At 35.2% G+C, this 13,487-nt stretch overlaps 1 protein-coding gene across 3 annotated transcripts; it reads left to right on the top strand.

The window, feature by feature from the left end:
- Nucleotides 1–244: 244 nt before the first annotated feature.
- Nucleotides 245–11,933, top strand: LOC139100987 (basement membrane-specific heparan sulfate proteoglycan core protein-like). 3 transcript variants are annotated; one of them, XM_070653812.1, is made up of 17 exons: nt 245–459; nt 528–604; nt 1,221–1,950; nt 2,014–2,122; nt 2,175–2,322; nt 2,863–2,940; nt 3,531–3,545; nt 3,867–4,094; nt 4,708–4,914; nt 4,981–6,290; nt 6,351–8,505; nt 8,687–8,829; nt 8,894–9,068; nt 9,530–9,678; nt 9,741–11,351; nt 11,413–11,520; nt 11,695–11,933. In XM_070653812.1, the coding sequence occupies exons 1-17, from the start codon at nt 260–262 to the stop codon at nt 11,701–11,703; spliced, it is 7,452 nt and encodes a 2,483-aa protein (XP_070509913.1). In that variant the 5' UTR covers nt 245–259; the 3' UTR covers nt 11,704–11,933. The 3 variants fall into 3 exon arrangements, with proteins under 3 accessions (XP_070509913.1, XP_070509914.1, XP_070509915.1); XM_070653813.1 differs by having other exon boundaries at nt 400–604; nt 11,413–11,518; XM_070653814.1 differs by lacking the exons at nt 245–459; nt 528–604 and having other exon boundaries at nt 1,582–1,705; nt 1,767–1,950; nt 11,413–11,518; nt 11,695–11,930.
- The last annotated feature ends 1,554 nt before the right edge of the window (nt 11,934–13,487 follow it).

The raw sequence follows: 13,487 nt of genomic DNA, 5'->3' as shown, positions 1-13,487 counted from the left end.
ACAAAAAATTCAATTTTGTATGGGACTCCACGGATTCCCGTCCGGATTATATTGGAGTCCGGTCAACTCTGTCAAGAAGAATTTTAATTAATAAAGAGAATAAGCTACACGAAGAGCAAAAAAAAAACATTTCTAACTCACTTTTTTAAATAATTTTGCAATTATCTCATTTTTAGTCACGGAGTAAAGCTACGTTGTTTTGGTTTATAATTAAAACTCTTAGTTTCCAAACAAAATCTTTTCCTATAAATCCTAAAAAATGTATTTAAAATTTTTATTATTATCTTTAATTTGCATTAGTCTTCTGATATTAAGAATAGAAGCAAAAAGGTCCAAGAAATTATTAAAAGGATTTAGATCAACAAATAAAACAGACATAACTAATTCTTGTGGCAGATCAGTAGTTGTAAGAGGAACAATAGTTAAAGGAAATAATTTTAAACGTGGTTCATTTCCTTGGTATAATATTAATTTTTTAATTTTTAAATTTATTTAAAATATTTTATTCACATTTTTAATCATCAAAGGCTTGCAGCTATGGTAACAAATCAAGGAAATTTTTTATGTGGCGGAACACTTATTTCAAATCGTAAAGTTGTATCAGGTGTGTAGCAAGCAGGGTCCGAAATCTAGAAATTCGTTTTTTCGCATAAAATAATAAGTGAACGACCCTGGTGATCACATAAAGTTCTTAAAAAATTAAAATTATCAGTACTGTAATTCATGTATTCTAAGTAAAGTTAGTGATAAGGGCAGTGATGGACAACCTTTTTTTTCGCGGCACACATTCATAGAAAGGCTCGCCCGAAACCGCAAACGATATACGGTTTATGAAATTTTTGACGACATACAGGTTGTCCATCACTGGATTAAGGTAGATCAGTACTTATTACGTTTTCGGTTTTTACGTACAAATACTAATTTAAATGATTATTTATTTAACTAAAAATGACAATTATTTGAAAGTAAAAGCCAGAGTGTGGCCGTCTCAAATTCGAGTTTTTCGACATTAGATTGTCGAAAAATTCGAACATTTCAAACTTAACTTATTTTAAAATAAAAATTTACGTTACGATGAAAAGTTAAAGTAAAGGTCAAAAAAATTAGAATTTTAACGGCAAAAATTTATTTATTTTTTTTTTTGAAAAAAATTAACGGTCGTTTTTGAGACAGCCACACTCTGGTAAAAGCTTATTATATTATAATTTTATGTTTTTTAGCTGCACATTGCATTCAAGATAAAGACGAAACAGAGGCAAGACTTCCACGAGATTTGAGAATACTACTTGGTGTTCATAATTTGAATGATCTCTATGAAACCGAGAGGATATCAGTAGCTATAAAACGAATTCATATCCATCCAGATTGGAATCCAATGGCTCCGTCATACGATGCTGACATCTCCATTTTTATATTAGATAGAGAAATTGCATTTAATAATTTCATTCAACCTATTTGCTTGATTCATCCGAATTCCGAGGAAGCGAAAATTTCTGAAGGTATTGCTGTTGGACATGGCAAAAGTGAAAATTCAGAAAAATTTCATGAAAATATTCCAAAACTTATGTTTAGTCCAATTATACATCATCGAAATTGCTCTGCAAAATTTGACAAGCTTACTGAATTTTTAAGTCATCGAGCATTTTGTGGTGGATATGCTAATGGAAGTGGAACATGCGTGGGTGATAGTGGAAGTGGACTATATGTAAAAAATAATGGAATTTATTACTTAAGAGGAATTATTTCTAGTTCATTGCTGAATTCAGATCATGAATGCGACACAAATGTTCATTCTATATTCATGGATGTATTACAATTTTATAGTTGGATCACAATTGGAGACTCAACAGCAGAAAGTCTACATAATTTGATAATAGACCAAACTAAAAATCTTTCAGAAGATCAAATTAATGCGTTAATCAGATCACTGGAATTGCAACGAAAAGAATTGTAAGAATTGTCCATGCTTCCATTCCACATCATATCAATTAATTTTCTTAATTTCCCCCACAGAGTACAACCAAAAATCAAGCCACTAGAACAAAGATACACAGTCATCCAAGGAACAGACTTTGAAATCACTTGCGACACAACTGGAACTCCAAATGTTACATGGTCAATGGTGAGCTTCTCATTTTTATTTTGGTTTCTGTTTAATACCGACTAATTCACAGAGCGGAGGACATCTTGGATCAAATGCAAGACAAACCGGTAATGTATTGCGAATCTTGAATATCAATGTTGAGAACAGCGGTGTTTATGTCTGTTTGGCAACAAATAATGCTGGAAGTGATCAAGTTGCAACAGTTATTGATGTTGAACGTAAGTTGATAGTCTTAGTTATTAGTGTAATTAAATGGATTTGATGATTCAATCAAGAAATTGCATTAAATATAGTTTTCATATTGTGTACTAACTTACTTACTTACTTCGCTGGTCGTACAGATCAGTTGTGATCCATGACCTCCCTCAGGAGTCGCCTGAAGCTGGTTCTATCGCTGGCTACCACTTTTATTGTGTACTAAAATAATTACTAATTTAAATAAAATATTAAACTATTATCGAGTTAGAGCAGCATTATGCAGTCTCTAAGGCAATGCTGACTGCATGAAGTGAAGAAGCCCTGACGACATCGTACCAACTGTTTGCGATCTATTTTGATGACAAAATGACCGCAACTTGTCACTCGAGAATGTTAATAATTTCTAAGCTTGAATATTATTTTTATGCACTTACCCTGGCACTTACTTTAAATACAGTCTTTACTATTAGAAAAAAATCTTTTTCTATGACATTTCAATGGTTTTTAAATCAAATTCTAATCTATTTATAATTTTTTTTTAATTTACCATCTCTAAACAGTACCAAGAGAGCCAGCTATACCCAATGAAGTCAGACTTAACTTGAGAACATACCCAACAGCACAAACTATTAAAGAAAGTAAGTATCGAACAATTGACACAAAAAAATTAAAACTTCTTCTATTCTTCATGAATTAAGAGACAGTTGCAACTTTTTAAGACAGTGGTTCTCAAACTATACTCTGCCAGACACTAGACACAATCAGTAAAAACTTCAACAACTTGTCGAGTGGATAACTTGACATAATGTCTTGTTAATAACAGACCTTAAGTCTTATTTTATGGAACTTAGCGGAGAAAATGTCATTATTCGATCCTAGCTCAGTAATTAACTAAACATTATGACTAGTTGTCCATTCGGGATTTACATTAGTTTTTCTAGGTCGCACTCGATATAGTTTGAGAAACATTGTTCAATGTTCAAATTGAAATTTTCTTCAATTTCTCAGAATTTGAAATCAACTCAGATTTTTGTATGGATCACTGGTTTTAACGTTACTTGACGTTGTAAAAAATTCAAACTTCGAATTCGGAAATTGGAAATATTAAAAAACTAAAATATTAATTATTGATTTCAAAATTTTCTGTCTTTCTCATTTCCTACCAAAAAAACAAAAATCATTAATCGCAAATGACAATATAATAACAAAAAATGCTTCGCTTATGTAGGAATAATAAGAGAGGGTAAGTTTGAGTGAAAATGCTTTTAATTTAAAGAAATACTAAAAAAATGACTAAAACCGCTTGCGATTGCATGACAAAAGTTTATAACCCTTTAACATTAATTTCCTAATTCCCAACCCGCTAGTTACTACCCACGATAATCGATAAAACAATTTTTTATTTACTATTATTAACTATGAATCCAAAAAAAATCAAAATCAACAAGTTGCATGAACATCCCCAATTAAATATGAAAAAAAATTCTATTCAAGGGCAAATTGATGGCGCATCAGCTACAAATTTACATAGTACAATATCTAATGCAATTTTCATGTTTTATAGGCCGCGAAATTGTTTTTCAATGTCGTGATGAGGGTCCAATTCATGCACGTGTTCAATGGATTCGCAAAAATAATCGTCCATTGCCACCAGGCTCACGCGATCTTTACGGACGTCTCGAAATTCCAATGATTAAGGTTGAACACAGTGGTGAATATGTTTGTGAAGCTGTTGGATATCCAAAGAATACACCTGGAAGTACTGTTAGTATTATGTTGGAGGTTGAGAGATGTAAGTTTGAGATTTATGAATTTTTTGTAAGGATTAATGGTTTGGGATTGTCAAAAATGAGGTAGAAAGCCGGTTTAAATGGTTTCTCTGCACTGAGTCGAAGTCTATTCAAGTATACAGCATTTTAGGCAGAGTATACAGTATTTCCAAACTGATTGCCTTGGATCCAGCTTAGTGCTGCTCAAGTTGTGGATCACATCTTCGTGGTATTTCTGCAGCATGAAAGCAATTTTTTTGTCTTTTAGGATTAACATCAAGATGTGCTATGGCACAAGGAAACTTGGACAACAGTAATCTAAGAAAACATTAATAATAAAATTTAAATCATTTGTCCTTCTGTCCTTCTGACTGTCATTCTGCTATAAGCTCTGCCCCTTTTTCATAAACATCTAAATTCCGACCATTAAACATCACTAATGTTGAATTTAAAATAAAGCCATTCTGGCTAATATTAAGAAAAGCTTCCCTCAAAATGTAATGTAACTTTCATATAAATAAATCAAATCTATTACTATCTTTACGGATTATTTACGGTAAATTTGATATAAAATTGACATCCGTTGAACTTTAGATTATTCCATCACTTTTCACTAGCCTTTAATATGATTTTCAGTCAATCGATCGGTGATTACTCCACCAGCTTGTGGTGCTAGTCAAGCAACATGCATGAATGGTGACTGTATTGCAAGAAACAAGATCTGTGATGGAGTCTTCGATTGTACAGACGGATCAGATGAAAATGGATGCAGATCAGGACGTTGCGAACCAAATGAGTTCCAATGTAGCAACAGAAAGTGTGTCTTGAAGACATGGAGATGCGGTAAGCATTAAAATTGACTTCCTCATCAGTAAATTTACTTAATTTCTAATTAAAACTCCCCAAAAGATGGTGAAAATGATTGCGGTGACAACTCCGATGAAGATAACTGCTTCCAACAAAGCACATCATCAGGTCCATGCCGTTATGATGAATATCAATGTGCCAATCGTCAATGTATTCCAAAATCATTCCAATGTGACAGTCAATCAGATTGTGGTGATAATTCAGATGAAATTGGATGTATGGCACCACAAGTTATTACACCACCACCACCAATGGTTCGCTTACAAGCTGGTCAAGTCTTTAATATTACATGTAGAGCTACTGGTAATCCAGTTCCATTGATTGTATGGCGTTTGAATTGGGGACATATTCCTGAAAAATGTAGAACAACAAGTGTTGATGGATTCGGTACATTGACATGCGATGATATTCAGCCAATTGATTCCGGTGCATATTCATGTGAAATTATCAACAGCATGGGTACACACTTCGTATCACCCGATACAATTTTAGTTGTAAGTGGAACAAATGTCTGTCCTGTTGGATATTTCAATGGACAAGCTGTTAGAGAGACTGATTGTATCAATTGCTTCTGTTTTGGTGTCAGTACACAATGTAAGAGTGCTGATCTTTATACTTATGCGTTAAATCCACCAATTACATCACAAACTGTTGTTGGTGTTGATGGACCATGGAATGGTCTTACAGATATTACAATTTCTGAATATAATAGACATCAACTTACCTCAACACGTCATGGTGTTCAATTTAGAGCATCTGACATTCCAGCTGCCTCAAATCGTGTCTATCCATATCATTCACTTCCATCCGAATATCACGGTAATCAACTCAAGTCATATGGTGGTTTCTTACGTTATGAAGTTGAATTCAGTGGACGTCAACAATCAAATGACATTCCTGATGTTATTGTACAAGGTAATGGATATACATTGACATACTCAGTTGCTGGACGTCTTAGTCCAAATTCTCGCAACAACATGACTGTACAATTCTCACCAAGAAACTGGTACAAAATTGATGGATCTTATGCTACACGTGAAGAAATCATGATGGTTCTTGCTAATGTTGAGAACATCCTCATCAAGCTTCAATACATTGACAGCGGTGAAAGAAATGTTGAATTATTGCATGTGTCACTTGACTCAGCAGCACTTCGTGACTTTGGATTAGGATCAGCTTCATTAGTTGAAGAATGTCGTTGCCCAACTGGATATACTGGCTTATCTTGTGAATCATGCGAGGTCGGTTATATTAGACAAGCATCTGGTCCATGGTTAGGCAGATGTGTACCTGATGTCGAACCATGCAAACCTGGAACTTATGGAGATCCAAGTAGAGGAATTCAATGCAAGGTAATTGTCGAAAATTGCAAGACTTTAAGTATAAAAAATACATTTATTGCTTCTTTCTAGCCATGTCCATGCCCAGTTCCCGGAAACTCACATGCTCGTACATGCTCACTTGAACGTAGTGGTGATGTTGTATGTCATTGCGAACGAGGTTATATTGGACAAAGATGTGAACAATGCGCACCAGGATATGTTGGAAATCCAATGTCACCATCAGGATGTCAACCAGCTCCACCACCGCCATCATACTGTGATCCAACTGGAACAGAAAGAGTTCTTTCAAACAGACGTTGTGAATGTAAACCAAATGTTGTTGGACCACGTTGTGACCAGTGTTCAGAACAAACATTCTATCTCCATAGCAAATCAGGCTGTATTAATTGCTTCTGTATGGGAGTTGCAGGACGTTGTACAAGCACATCATATTACCGTGACACAATCCGTGCCTCATTCGCAACACCATCAGTTAGTGAATTCTCACTTGTTTCTGGATATGAATTCCCAGTTCCAGTTTCACAACAATTGCAAGTTGAAAATCGTGAAATTGCTTACCGTGAATTTGCTTCCAATGATGAGACTTATTATTGGAGCTTACCACCATCCTTCTTGGGCAACATTATCACAGCTTATGGCGGTAATCTATCTTATACTGTTCGTTATGTATCACAACCATCAGGTGCTGCATCAAGAAGCAATTCGCCAGATGTCGTCATTGTCAGTGGAAATGAAATCACATTACATCACTACAGATCAGACACGATTCCACCATTCGGTACACAAACATTCACAGTTCCAATTTATGAGAGATCATGGCAACATTATGAAGAAGGAATTCCAGCAACACGTCAACATCTTTTGATGACATTGGCTAACGTAACTGCTGTTTATATTAAGGCCACATACACAACTGTTGCTGAAGAAGCTGCATTGTCACATGTTGCACTTGATGTTGCAAGAGAACAAGATTATGGATCACATCAACGTGCATGGGAAGTTGAACAATGTTCATGTCCACCAGGACATGAAGGTCTTTCATGCGAGGACTGCTCACCTGGATACTATACGGGAGAACAAGGATTGTATCTTGGATTGTGTGAACCATGTGACTGTAATGGACATTCAGAAGAATGTGACTCAAAGACTGGAATTTGCAGGAACTGCCGTGACAATACCTATGGTGAAAATTGTGAAAGTTGCTTGCCAGGATTTGAAGGAAATGCTACATCAGGTGGATGTGTTCAACGAGAAGATCTTCAAAAATGTCAAGACTGTAGTGTTGAAGGAACAACATCATGCGATCGCGTTTCCAGAAGATGTAACTGTAAACCAAATGTTGTTGGACAAAGATGTGATGTATGCCTTGATGGAACATTCGGATTATCTGAACATAATCCTTACGGATGTCGTGAATGCTTCTGTTCAGGAACAACAATGAGCTGCTCAGAAGGAATCTTCTATCGTGAACAAATTCCAATCTTTATCTTTGATGACACAAATCACTTTGAATTGACAGATCGTGAAGGAAATAATCCACTTCCAACAGATCAATTTGATAGAAATATTGAAGAAAATGAAATTAGCTTTGCATTTAATGACGATTCACACTCATACTACTGGAATCTCCCAGATCGTTTTACTGGAAATTTGATCATGTCATATGGCGGTAAATTGTCAATCACACAAAAAACTGACGGATCTGGACATTATGTTAATGATCAAGATGTTATTATTCGTGGTAATGGCATCACATTGACACACTCACGTCCAAATATTGAGGAAGAGACTTATGCTGTTACTTTAATTGAAAGTGAATTCCAAACAACAACACGTAGTGGACCAAGACCAGCTACACGTGCTGATCTTTTGACTGTCCTCTCAAATGTTGATAATATCTTAATCCGTGCATCAATTCGTTCATACACAAGTGAATCAAGAATTAGTGACATCATCCTCGATACAGCTGTAAGACAACCAACAGCATCAGGTCGTGTTATTGACGTTGAAGTCTGCAGATGTCCACCAGGATATCGTGGATCAAGTTGCGAACAATGTGACGCTAAATACTATCGCGATTCAAATGACAGATCAGCTGGATTATTGGGAACATGCAAGAGCTGTCCATGTGAAAATGCTGAATCATGTGAAATGGGACCAAATAGACGAGTCGTATGTCACTGCATGGAAGGATGGACTGGTGAAACATGCCGTGAACGTCCTGGTGAGTAGAAAATTTTATTGACAGTTTTGCATGAAGATTTTTCACTAAAAATGAGATTTTTTCATCATTAATTCATCCAGATTTAATTTTTTGGGTAAAGTTTACTTCAAATCTATATCTAAAATATTCTCAATTAAATGCCATAACCTCAAAAATAATTCAAAATTCTTCAATAATCTAGGATTCCAACCAACAACAACAACATCAAGACCAGCACTCGCACCACCATCAATTGAGGTCATCATCACATCACCAAGAATAAAGATTGTTGAAATTGGTGAAATTGTTGAATTCAACTGTAATGCACATCTCCTTGTTAATAACGTAAGTATTGTGACTTCCTTAATGTCTTGGTTCTCAAAAAGACCAAAATTCAATTGATCCACAGAAACCACTCAACATTCGTTGGTACAAATATGATGGAACACTCTCAGAACGTACAAGAATCGATCAAGGATCACTTTATATTCAAGATGCACAAGAAGATGATAGTGGTGTGTACATCTGTCAAGCTCAAGTTGGCCATGAAATTGTTCGTGACAATGTTACACTTACTGTTGGTGGTGAGTTCATTTTTATGTTCATTAAATGATTCATTAATTAAGAATTTGGTAGTCTTGGATGGCTGATATGAATTGATATGAATTGCCCTGGCGTCAATTAATTTGATCTCCAAATTATCTCGAGTTTTAGATGGGCCTTCTTTCAACATTCCAAATTCAACCATTCAATTCCAACTGTCAATTTTTGAAATTTATATTATTTACCACAAACATGAAGTAATTTCCTCTTGGCTTTATTTCAAAATTCAATCCAAATTACCTCATGTTGATCAATTTTTATGTTTTTTTTTATAAATCCCTCAATTATTACAGCTTTTTAACATATTTTTTTCTCTTTTATTTCTCTTTCCTTCTTCTACTCTTTCTCACTCTATCCTGTCTACTTACCTTACTTTTAATTTAAACAAAAAATTGCAAATTTTTGGCAATTGAAATATCCTAAATCATATAAAAAAATACAGCGGCAATTCCACATTTGACACTATCAACTCAAAGATCATATGTGAAACCGGGCGGATCTGCTGAAGTTGAATGTAAGTCATCAGCTGGACCGGATGTTAAGGTTACATGGCAAGGATTGAATGGAGAGGCACTTCCTTATAACTTTGAGGTATGGCTTATTATTTATTGATCTAATTCCTATTCTAACTTACCATTTCATCCAACATCCAGCAATACGGCAACAGACTCATCATCAGAAACGCTCAAAATGACAACAGCGGTAGATACAACTGTATCTGCTTCACAAACGAAGGACAAGCTTATCTTAGCGAATACGAACTTATTGTCGAAGAACCACCAGCAAAGCACATTACACCACGTGTTGAACATGCTGAAGTTGGTGCCAGTGTCGTTCTTCGTTGCGACTCACAACGATCACCATCAACATACTCATGGACAAAACAACACGGCTCATTCCCACCAGATGTTGATACACACTCTGAAATCTTGAAATTGATTAATGTACAAGCTAGTGATGCTGGAACTTATATCTGTAATGCACGTCATAATGGACAATTGCTTGAAATTCCAACAACATTGGTTGTTACTGGTGCAATTCCATTCTTCCCACAATCACCAAGAAGTTACATGAAATTCCCAAGACTTGATCAAGCATACTCAAAGTTCAACTTTGAAATCACATTCAGACCTGAAAGACCAAATGGTTTAATCCTTTATAATGGACAGAAACGTGGTGCTGGAGACTTTATTTCACTGTCACTTGTTGATGGAGTTCCACAATTCCGTTATGCATTTGGTGATCAACGTGGAATCTTGAAACCAGAAAAGCCTTTGTCATTGGGTGAATGGCATACAATTAAGGTTAATCGTGTACGTACAAATGGATGGATGATTGTTGATGATCAACATCCAGTCATTTTCCCACCAAATCAGAAGTTCCAAGGATTGAATCTTGAGGAAGATTTGTTCATTGGTGGTGTTGCCAATTTTGATCACATTGTACCATCAGCTAGTGAAGTTAAGGAAGGATTTGTCGGATGTATAAGCCGATTGGTGTTGAATGAACGTGACATCCAAATTAATCAAGAAGTTATTTATGCTGAAGGAACAACAGCTTGTGAACCATGTGCTGATGGGCCATGTATGAACAATGGTGTGTGCTTAGAGACTCAAACTGATCATGGATATACATGTGTCTGTCAAGATGGATATACAGGACGTAACTGCCAAGTCCTTGGATCACAATGTTCATTGGGAGTTTGCGGAATCGGAAGATGTAGTGAGACAGAAGTTGGAATTGAATGTTTCTGTCCATTGAACAGAACTGGAAACAGATGTGAATACATTGAGCATTACGATGACAGAATTCTATCATTCAGAGATGGAAGTTATGCAGCATACGACAAATTGACAGGAAAGAAGAACATCAAATTCAAGATTCGTCCTGAATCAGACCAAGATGGCGTCATCCTTTATGCTGGTGAATCAGACAAGGCTTACGGTGACTTCCTTGCTGTTGTCTTGAAGGACAAACACATTGAATTCCGTATTATTGTTGGCGGCAAAGTACTTCCAGTCATTATTCGATCAATCAATCCAGTTAAAGTCCATGAATGGATGGACATCTCAGTTGGTAGATCAAGAGCTGGTCTTGGATATCTCCAAGTTGACAATGAACCACAAATTAATGAACCACGATCAGCTGGACGTGCACAAACATTATACTTGAATACGAACCTTTATGTTGGTGGATATGATAAGAGAATTGTACTCAACCGTGGTGTTGGAGTTACAAAGGGATTCGAGGGATGTGTCGCTGGGGTAAGTTGAAGTCGGATTAGTCAGTCGGAATCGATTCTTAATGAAAAATTTTCAATTTCAGCTTGAGATTGCCGGTAAATCAATTGACATGATCTCCGACTTACGTGATTCAGCAAATGTACAAAACTGTGGACATCAACCATTACTTCCAATTGAGGATGATGAAGGTGTAAGTACATCTATTGAATTTTCATAACTTTCAAATTTTTAATAACAAAAACGAGGACGCCTATTTAAAAGAAAGCTTTACGTCACCATTTTAAATTGTAGAACAATACGACAAGATCATGGTGCACGAAAAAACAGGTTTTTTCTTGATTCTATATGTTTTTTTTTTTTTTAGGTACTATGACGATTACAATTTAATGGACGAATGCAAAAAAAATCGTTTATTATCAAAGTCATATCATTTAAAAAAAATGAATACAAAAATTTTGAAAGGCCTTAATTTTTTTTTTATAAGAAAAGATCAAGAAAAAAAATGTTATTTTTTCTTTTAAATTTTTATTTTTTTAAAAATGGAAGTTTTAAGTAAATATGCACCAATTTTTATATTTTGTGTCAATATTTTCTGAATAAATTGTGTTTTAACAAAACATATATTTAATTACACAACATATAGATTTAACGCCCTTATCATGCCGAACAGCACAGCCTGATGACACCATGAAGGCACTTTACCTGAACCCCTAAGCCCACCTCCCCTCTTGAATACGATTCTTAGATTATCATACTTAGCATAGTTTAGCGGATTGAAGGCGGTAAAATTTTGTGTTGTAAATATTAAAAAAAATCCTCCTCTTAGGGGCCGTTCACTTATTACGTTCCCCTTTTAAGGGGGGTGGTCTACGATTTTGTAACAGCCTAACCAAAAATTTTGTTTTTCGATGTAAATTTTGTAACGAGGGGGAGAGGTGTGTCTAGAAATTCGATTTTTTGCGTAACGTAATAAGTGAACGGCCCCTTAATATTGTCTTGCTTGCTTTCTTCGCTAAGGCAATTGAGCTAAGGAAAAAAAAACAACAGAACAATTTTTTTTTGTTAATTAGGTTTCAGAAACATTTTATTATCAATTTTTATCATGTATTTCATTTTAAACATAATATGCACACGTTTGTTAATTATTGGATAAAAATTGTCGTTGAATCCAATGAAGAATGAATCCATAAATCAGCTAGGGTATTCAATACGAATTTCTATCATCACAAGTTTTAGGTTTTTCATCAAGTCCATCAGCACAATCATATACATTATCACACACAAATTCATTATTTATACATGATCCATCGCCACAGGTGAACTCGTCTGATGAACAAACTTCCTCATTTGCTTCTACACTTAATTCCAGATGACTAATGCAGATTGAAAATATAATAAAAAATTTTAAAAACATATTTGGGGTTTTTGATGTATTTTAGTGTGTATAAAAATGTTTAAACAGGAACAAGTGTTTAAGAGTAACTAAAATTCAATCTTCAACTGAATGACTTTATATACTGAAGGAATCGAAGGTTTTTTGCCAGATAAAAGTGTTTTAATCTTTATTCAAGATTAAAGAATTTTTAAATGTATTTCATTAAATTTTAAAATGGGAAAATAAAGTGGGGAATTTAAAAAAATCCCAATTTTGAGGGTTTTACACAAGAAAATGTTTCGGAGGTCAATAGTTCGATTTGGCAAGTACATTGAAGCAACATTTGATATCCAGGGGCGTATTCATAAAAGTGGTCTGAGGAGCGGTTTTCAGGATCAAAATATAAAATTAAAACACATATCCGAGCAGCAAAATACAGCTAACTGCATTTTTCGTCATAAAAATGAGTCGATATCTGCCTTAATGGCAACGTCAAGTTGTGCTGTTCGGCATGATAAGGACGCTGAATCTATATTTTGTATCTTCATTATAGACACACAATTCCTTTGCTGAAACAAGAACGGGAGCCATGTGAAGTCATTTTGTGAAGTCATGTGAAGCCGAAAATTGTGGGGTATGAGGGGTTATGAGGGGGTATGGGGGGTGTAATGTGAAGCCATGTGAAGCCGAAAATTGAGGGGTATCAGGGGGGATGTGGGTGTAATGTGATGCCACATGAAGCTTTGTGAAGCTGAAAATTCAGAAGATTTGGCGCCACGGAC

The sequence above is a fragment of the Chironomus tepperi genome, unplaced genomic scaffold (assembly GCF_022539635.2).
Source record: "Chironomus tepperi strain 1889 unplaced genomic scaffold, CSIRO-AGI_Ctep_v1 contig_73, whole genome shotgun sequence".
NCBI classification, from domain to species: Eukaryota; Metazoa; Arthropoda; class Insecta; order Diptera; family Chironomidae; genus Chironomus; species Chironomus tepperi.
The sequence above is the reverse complement of the archived record's forward strand: the minus strand, read 5'-3'. Positions and strand labels throughout refer to the sequence as shown.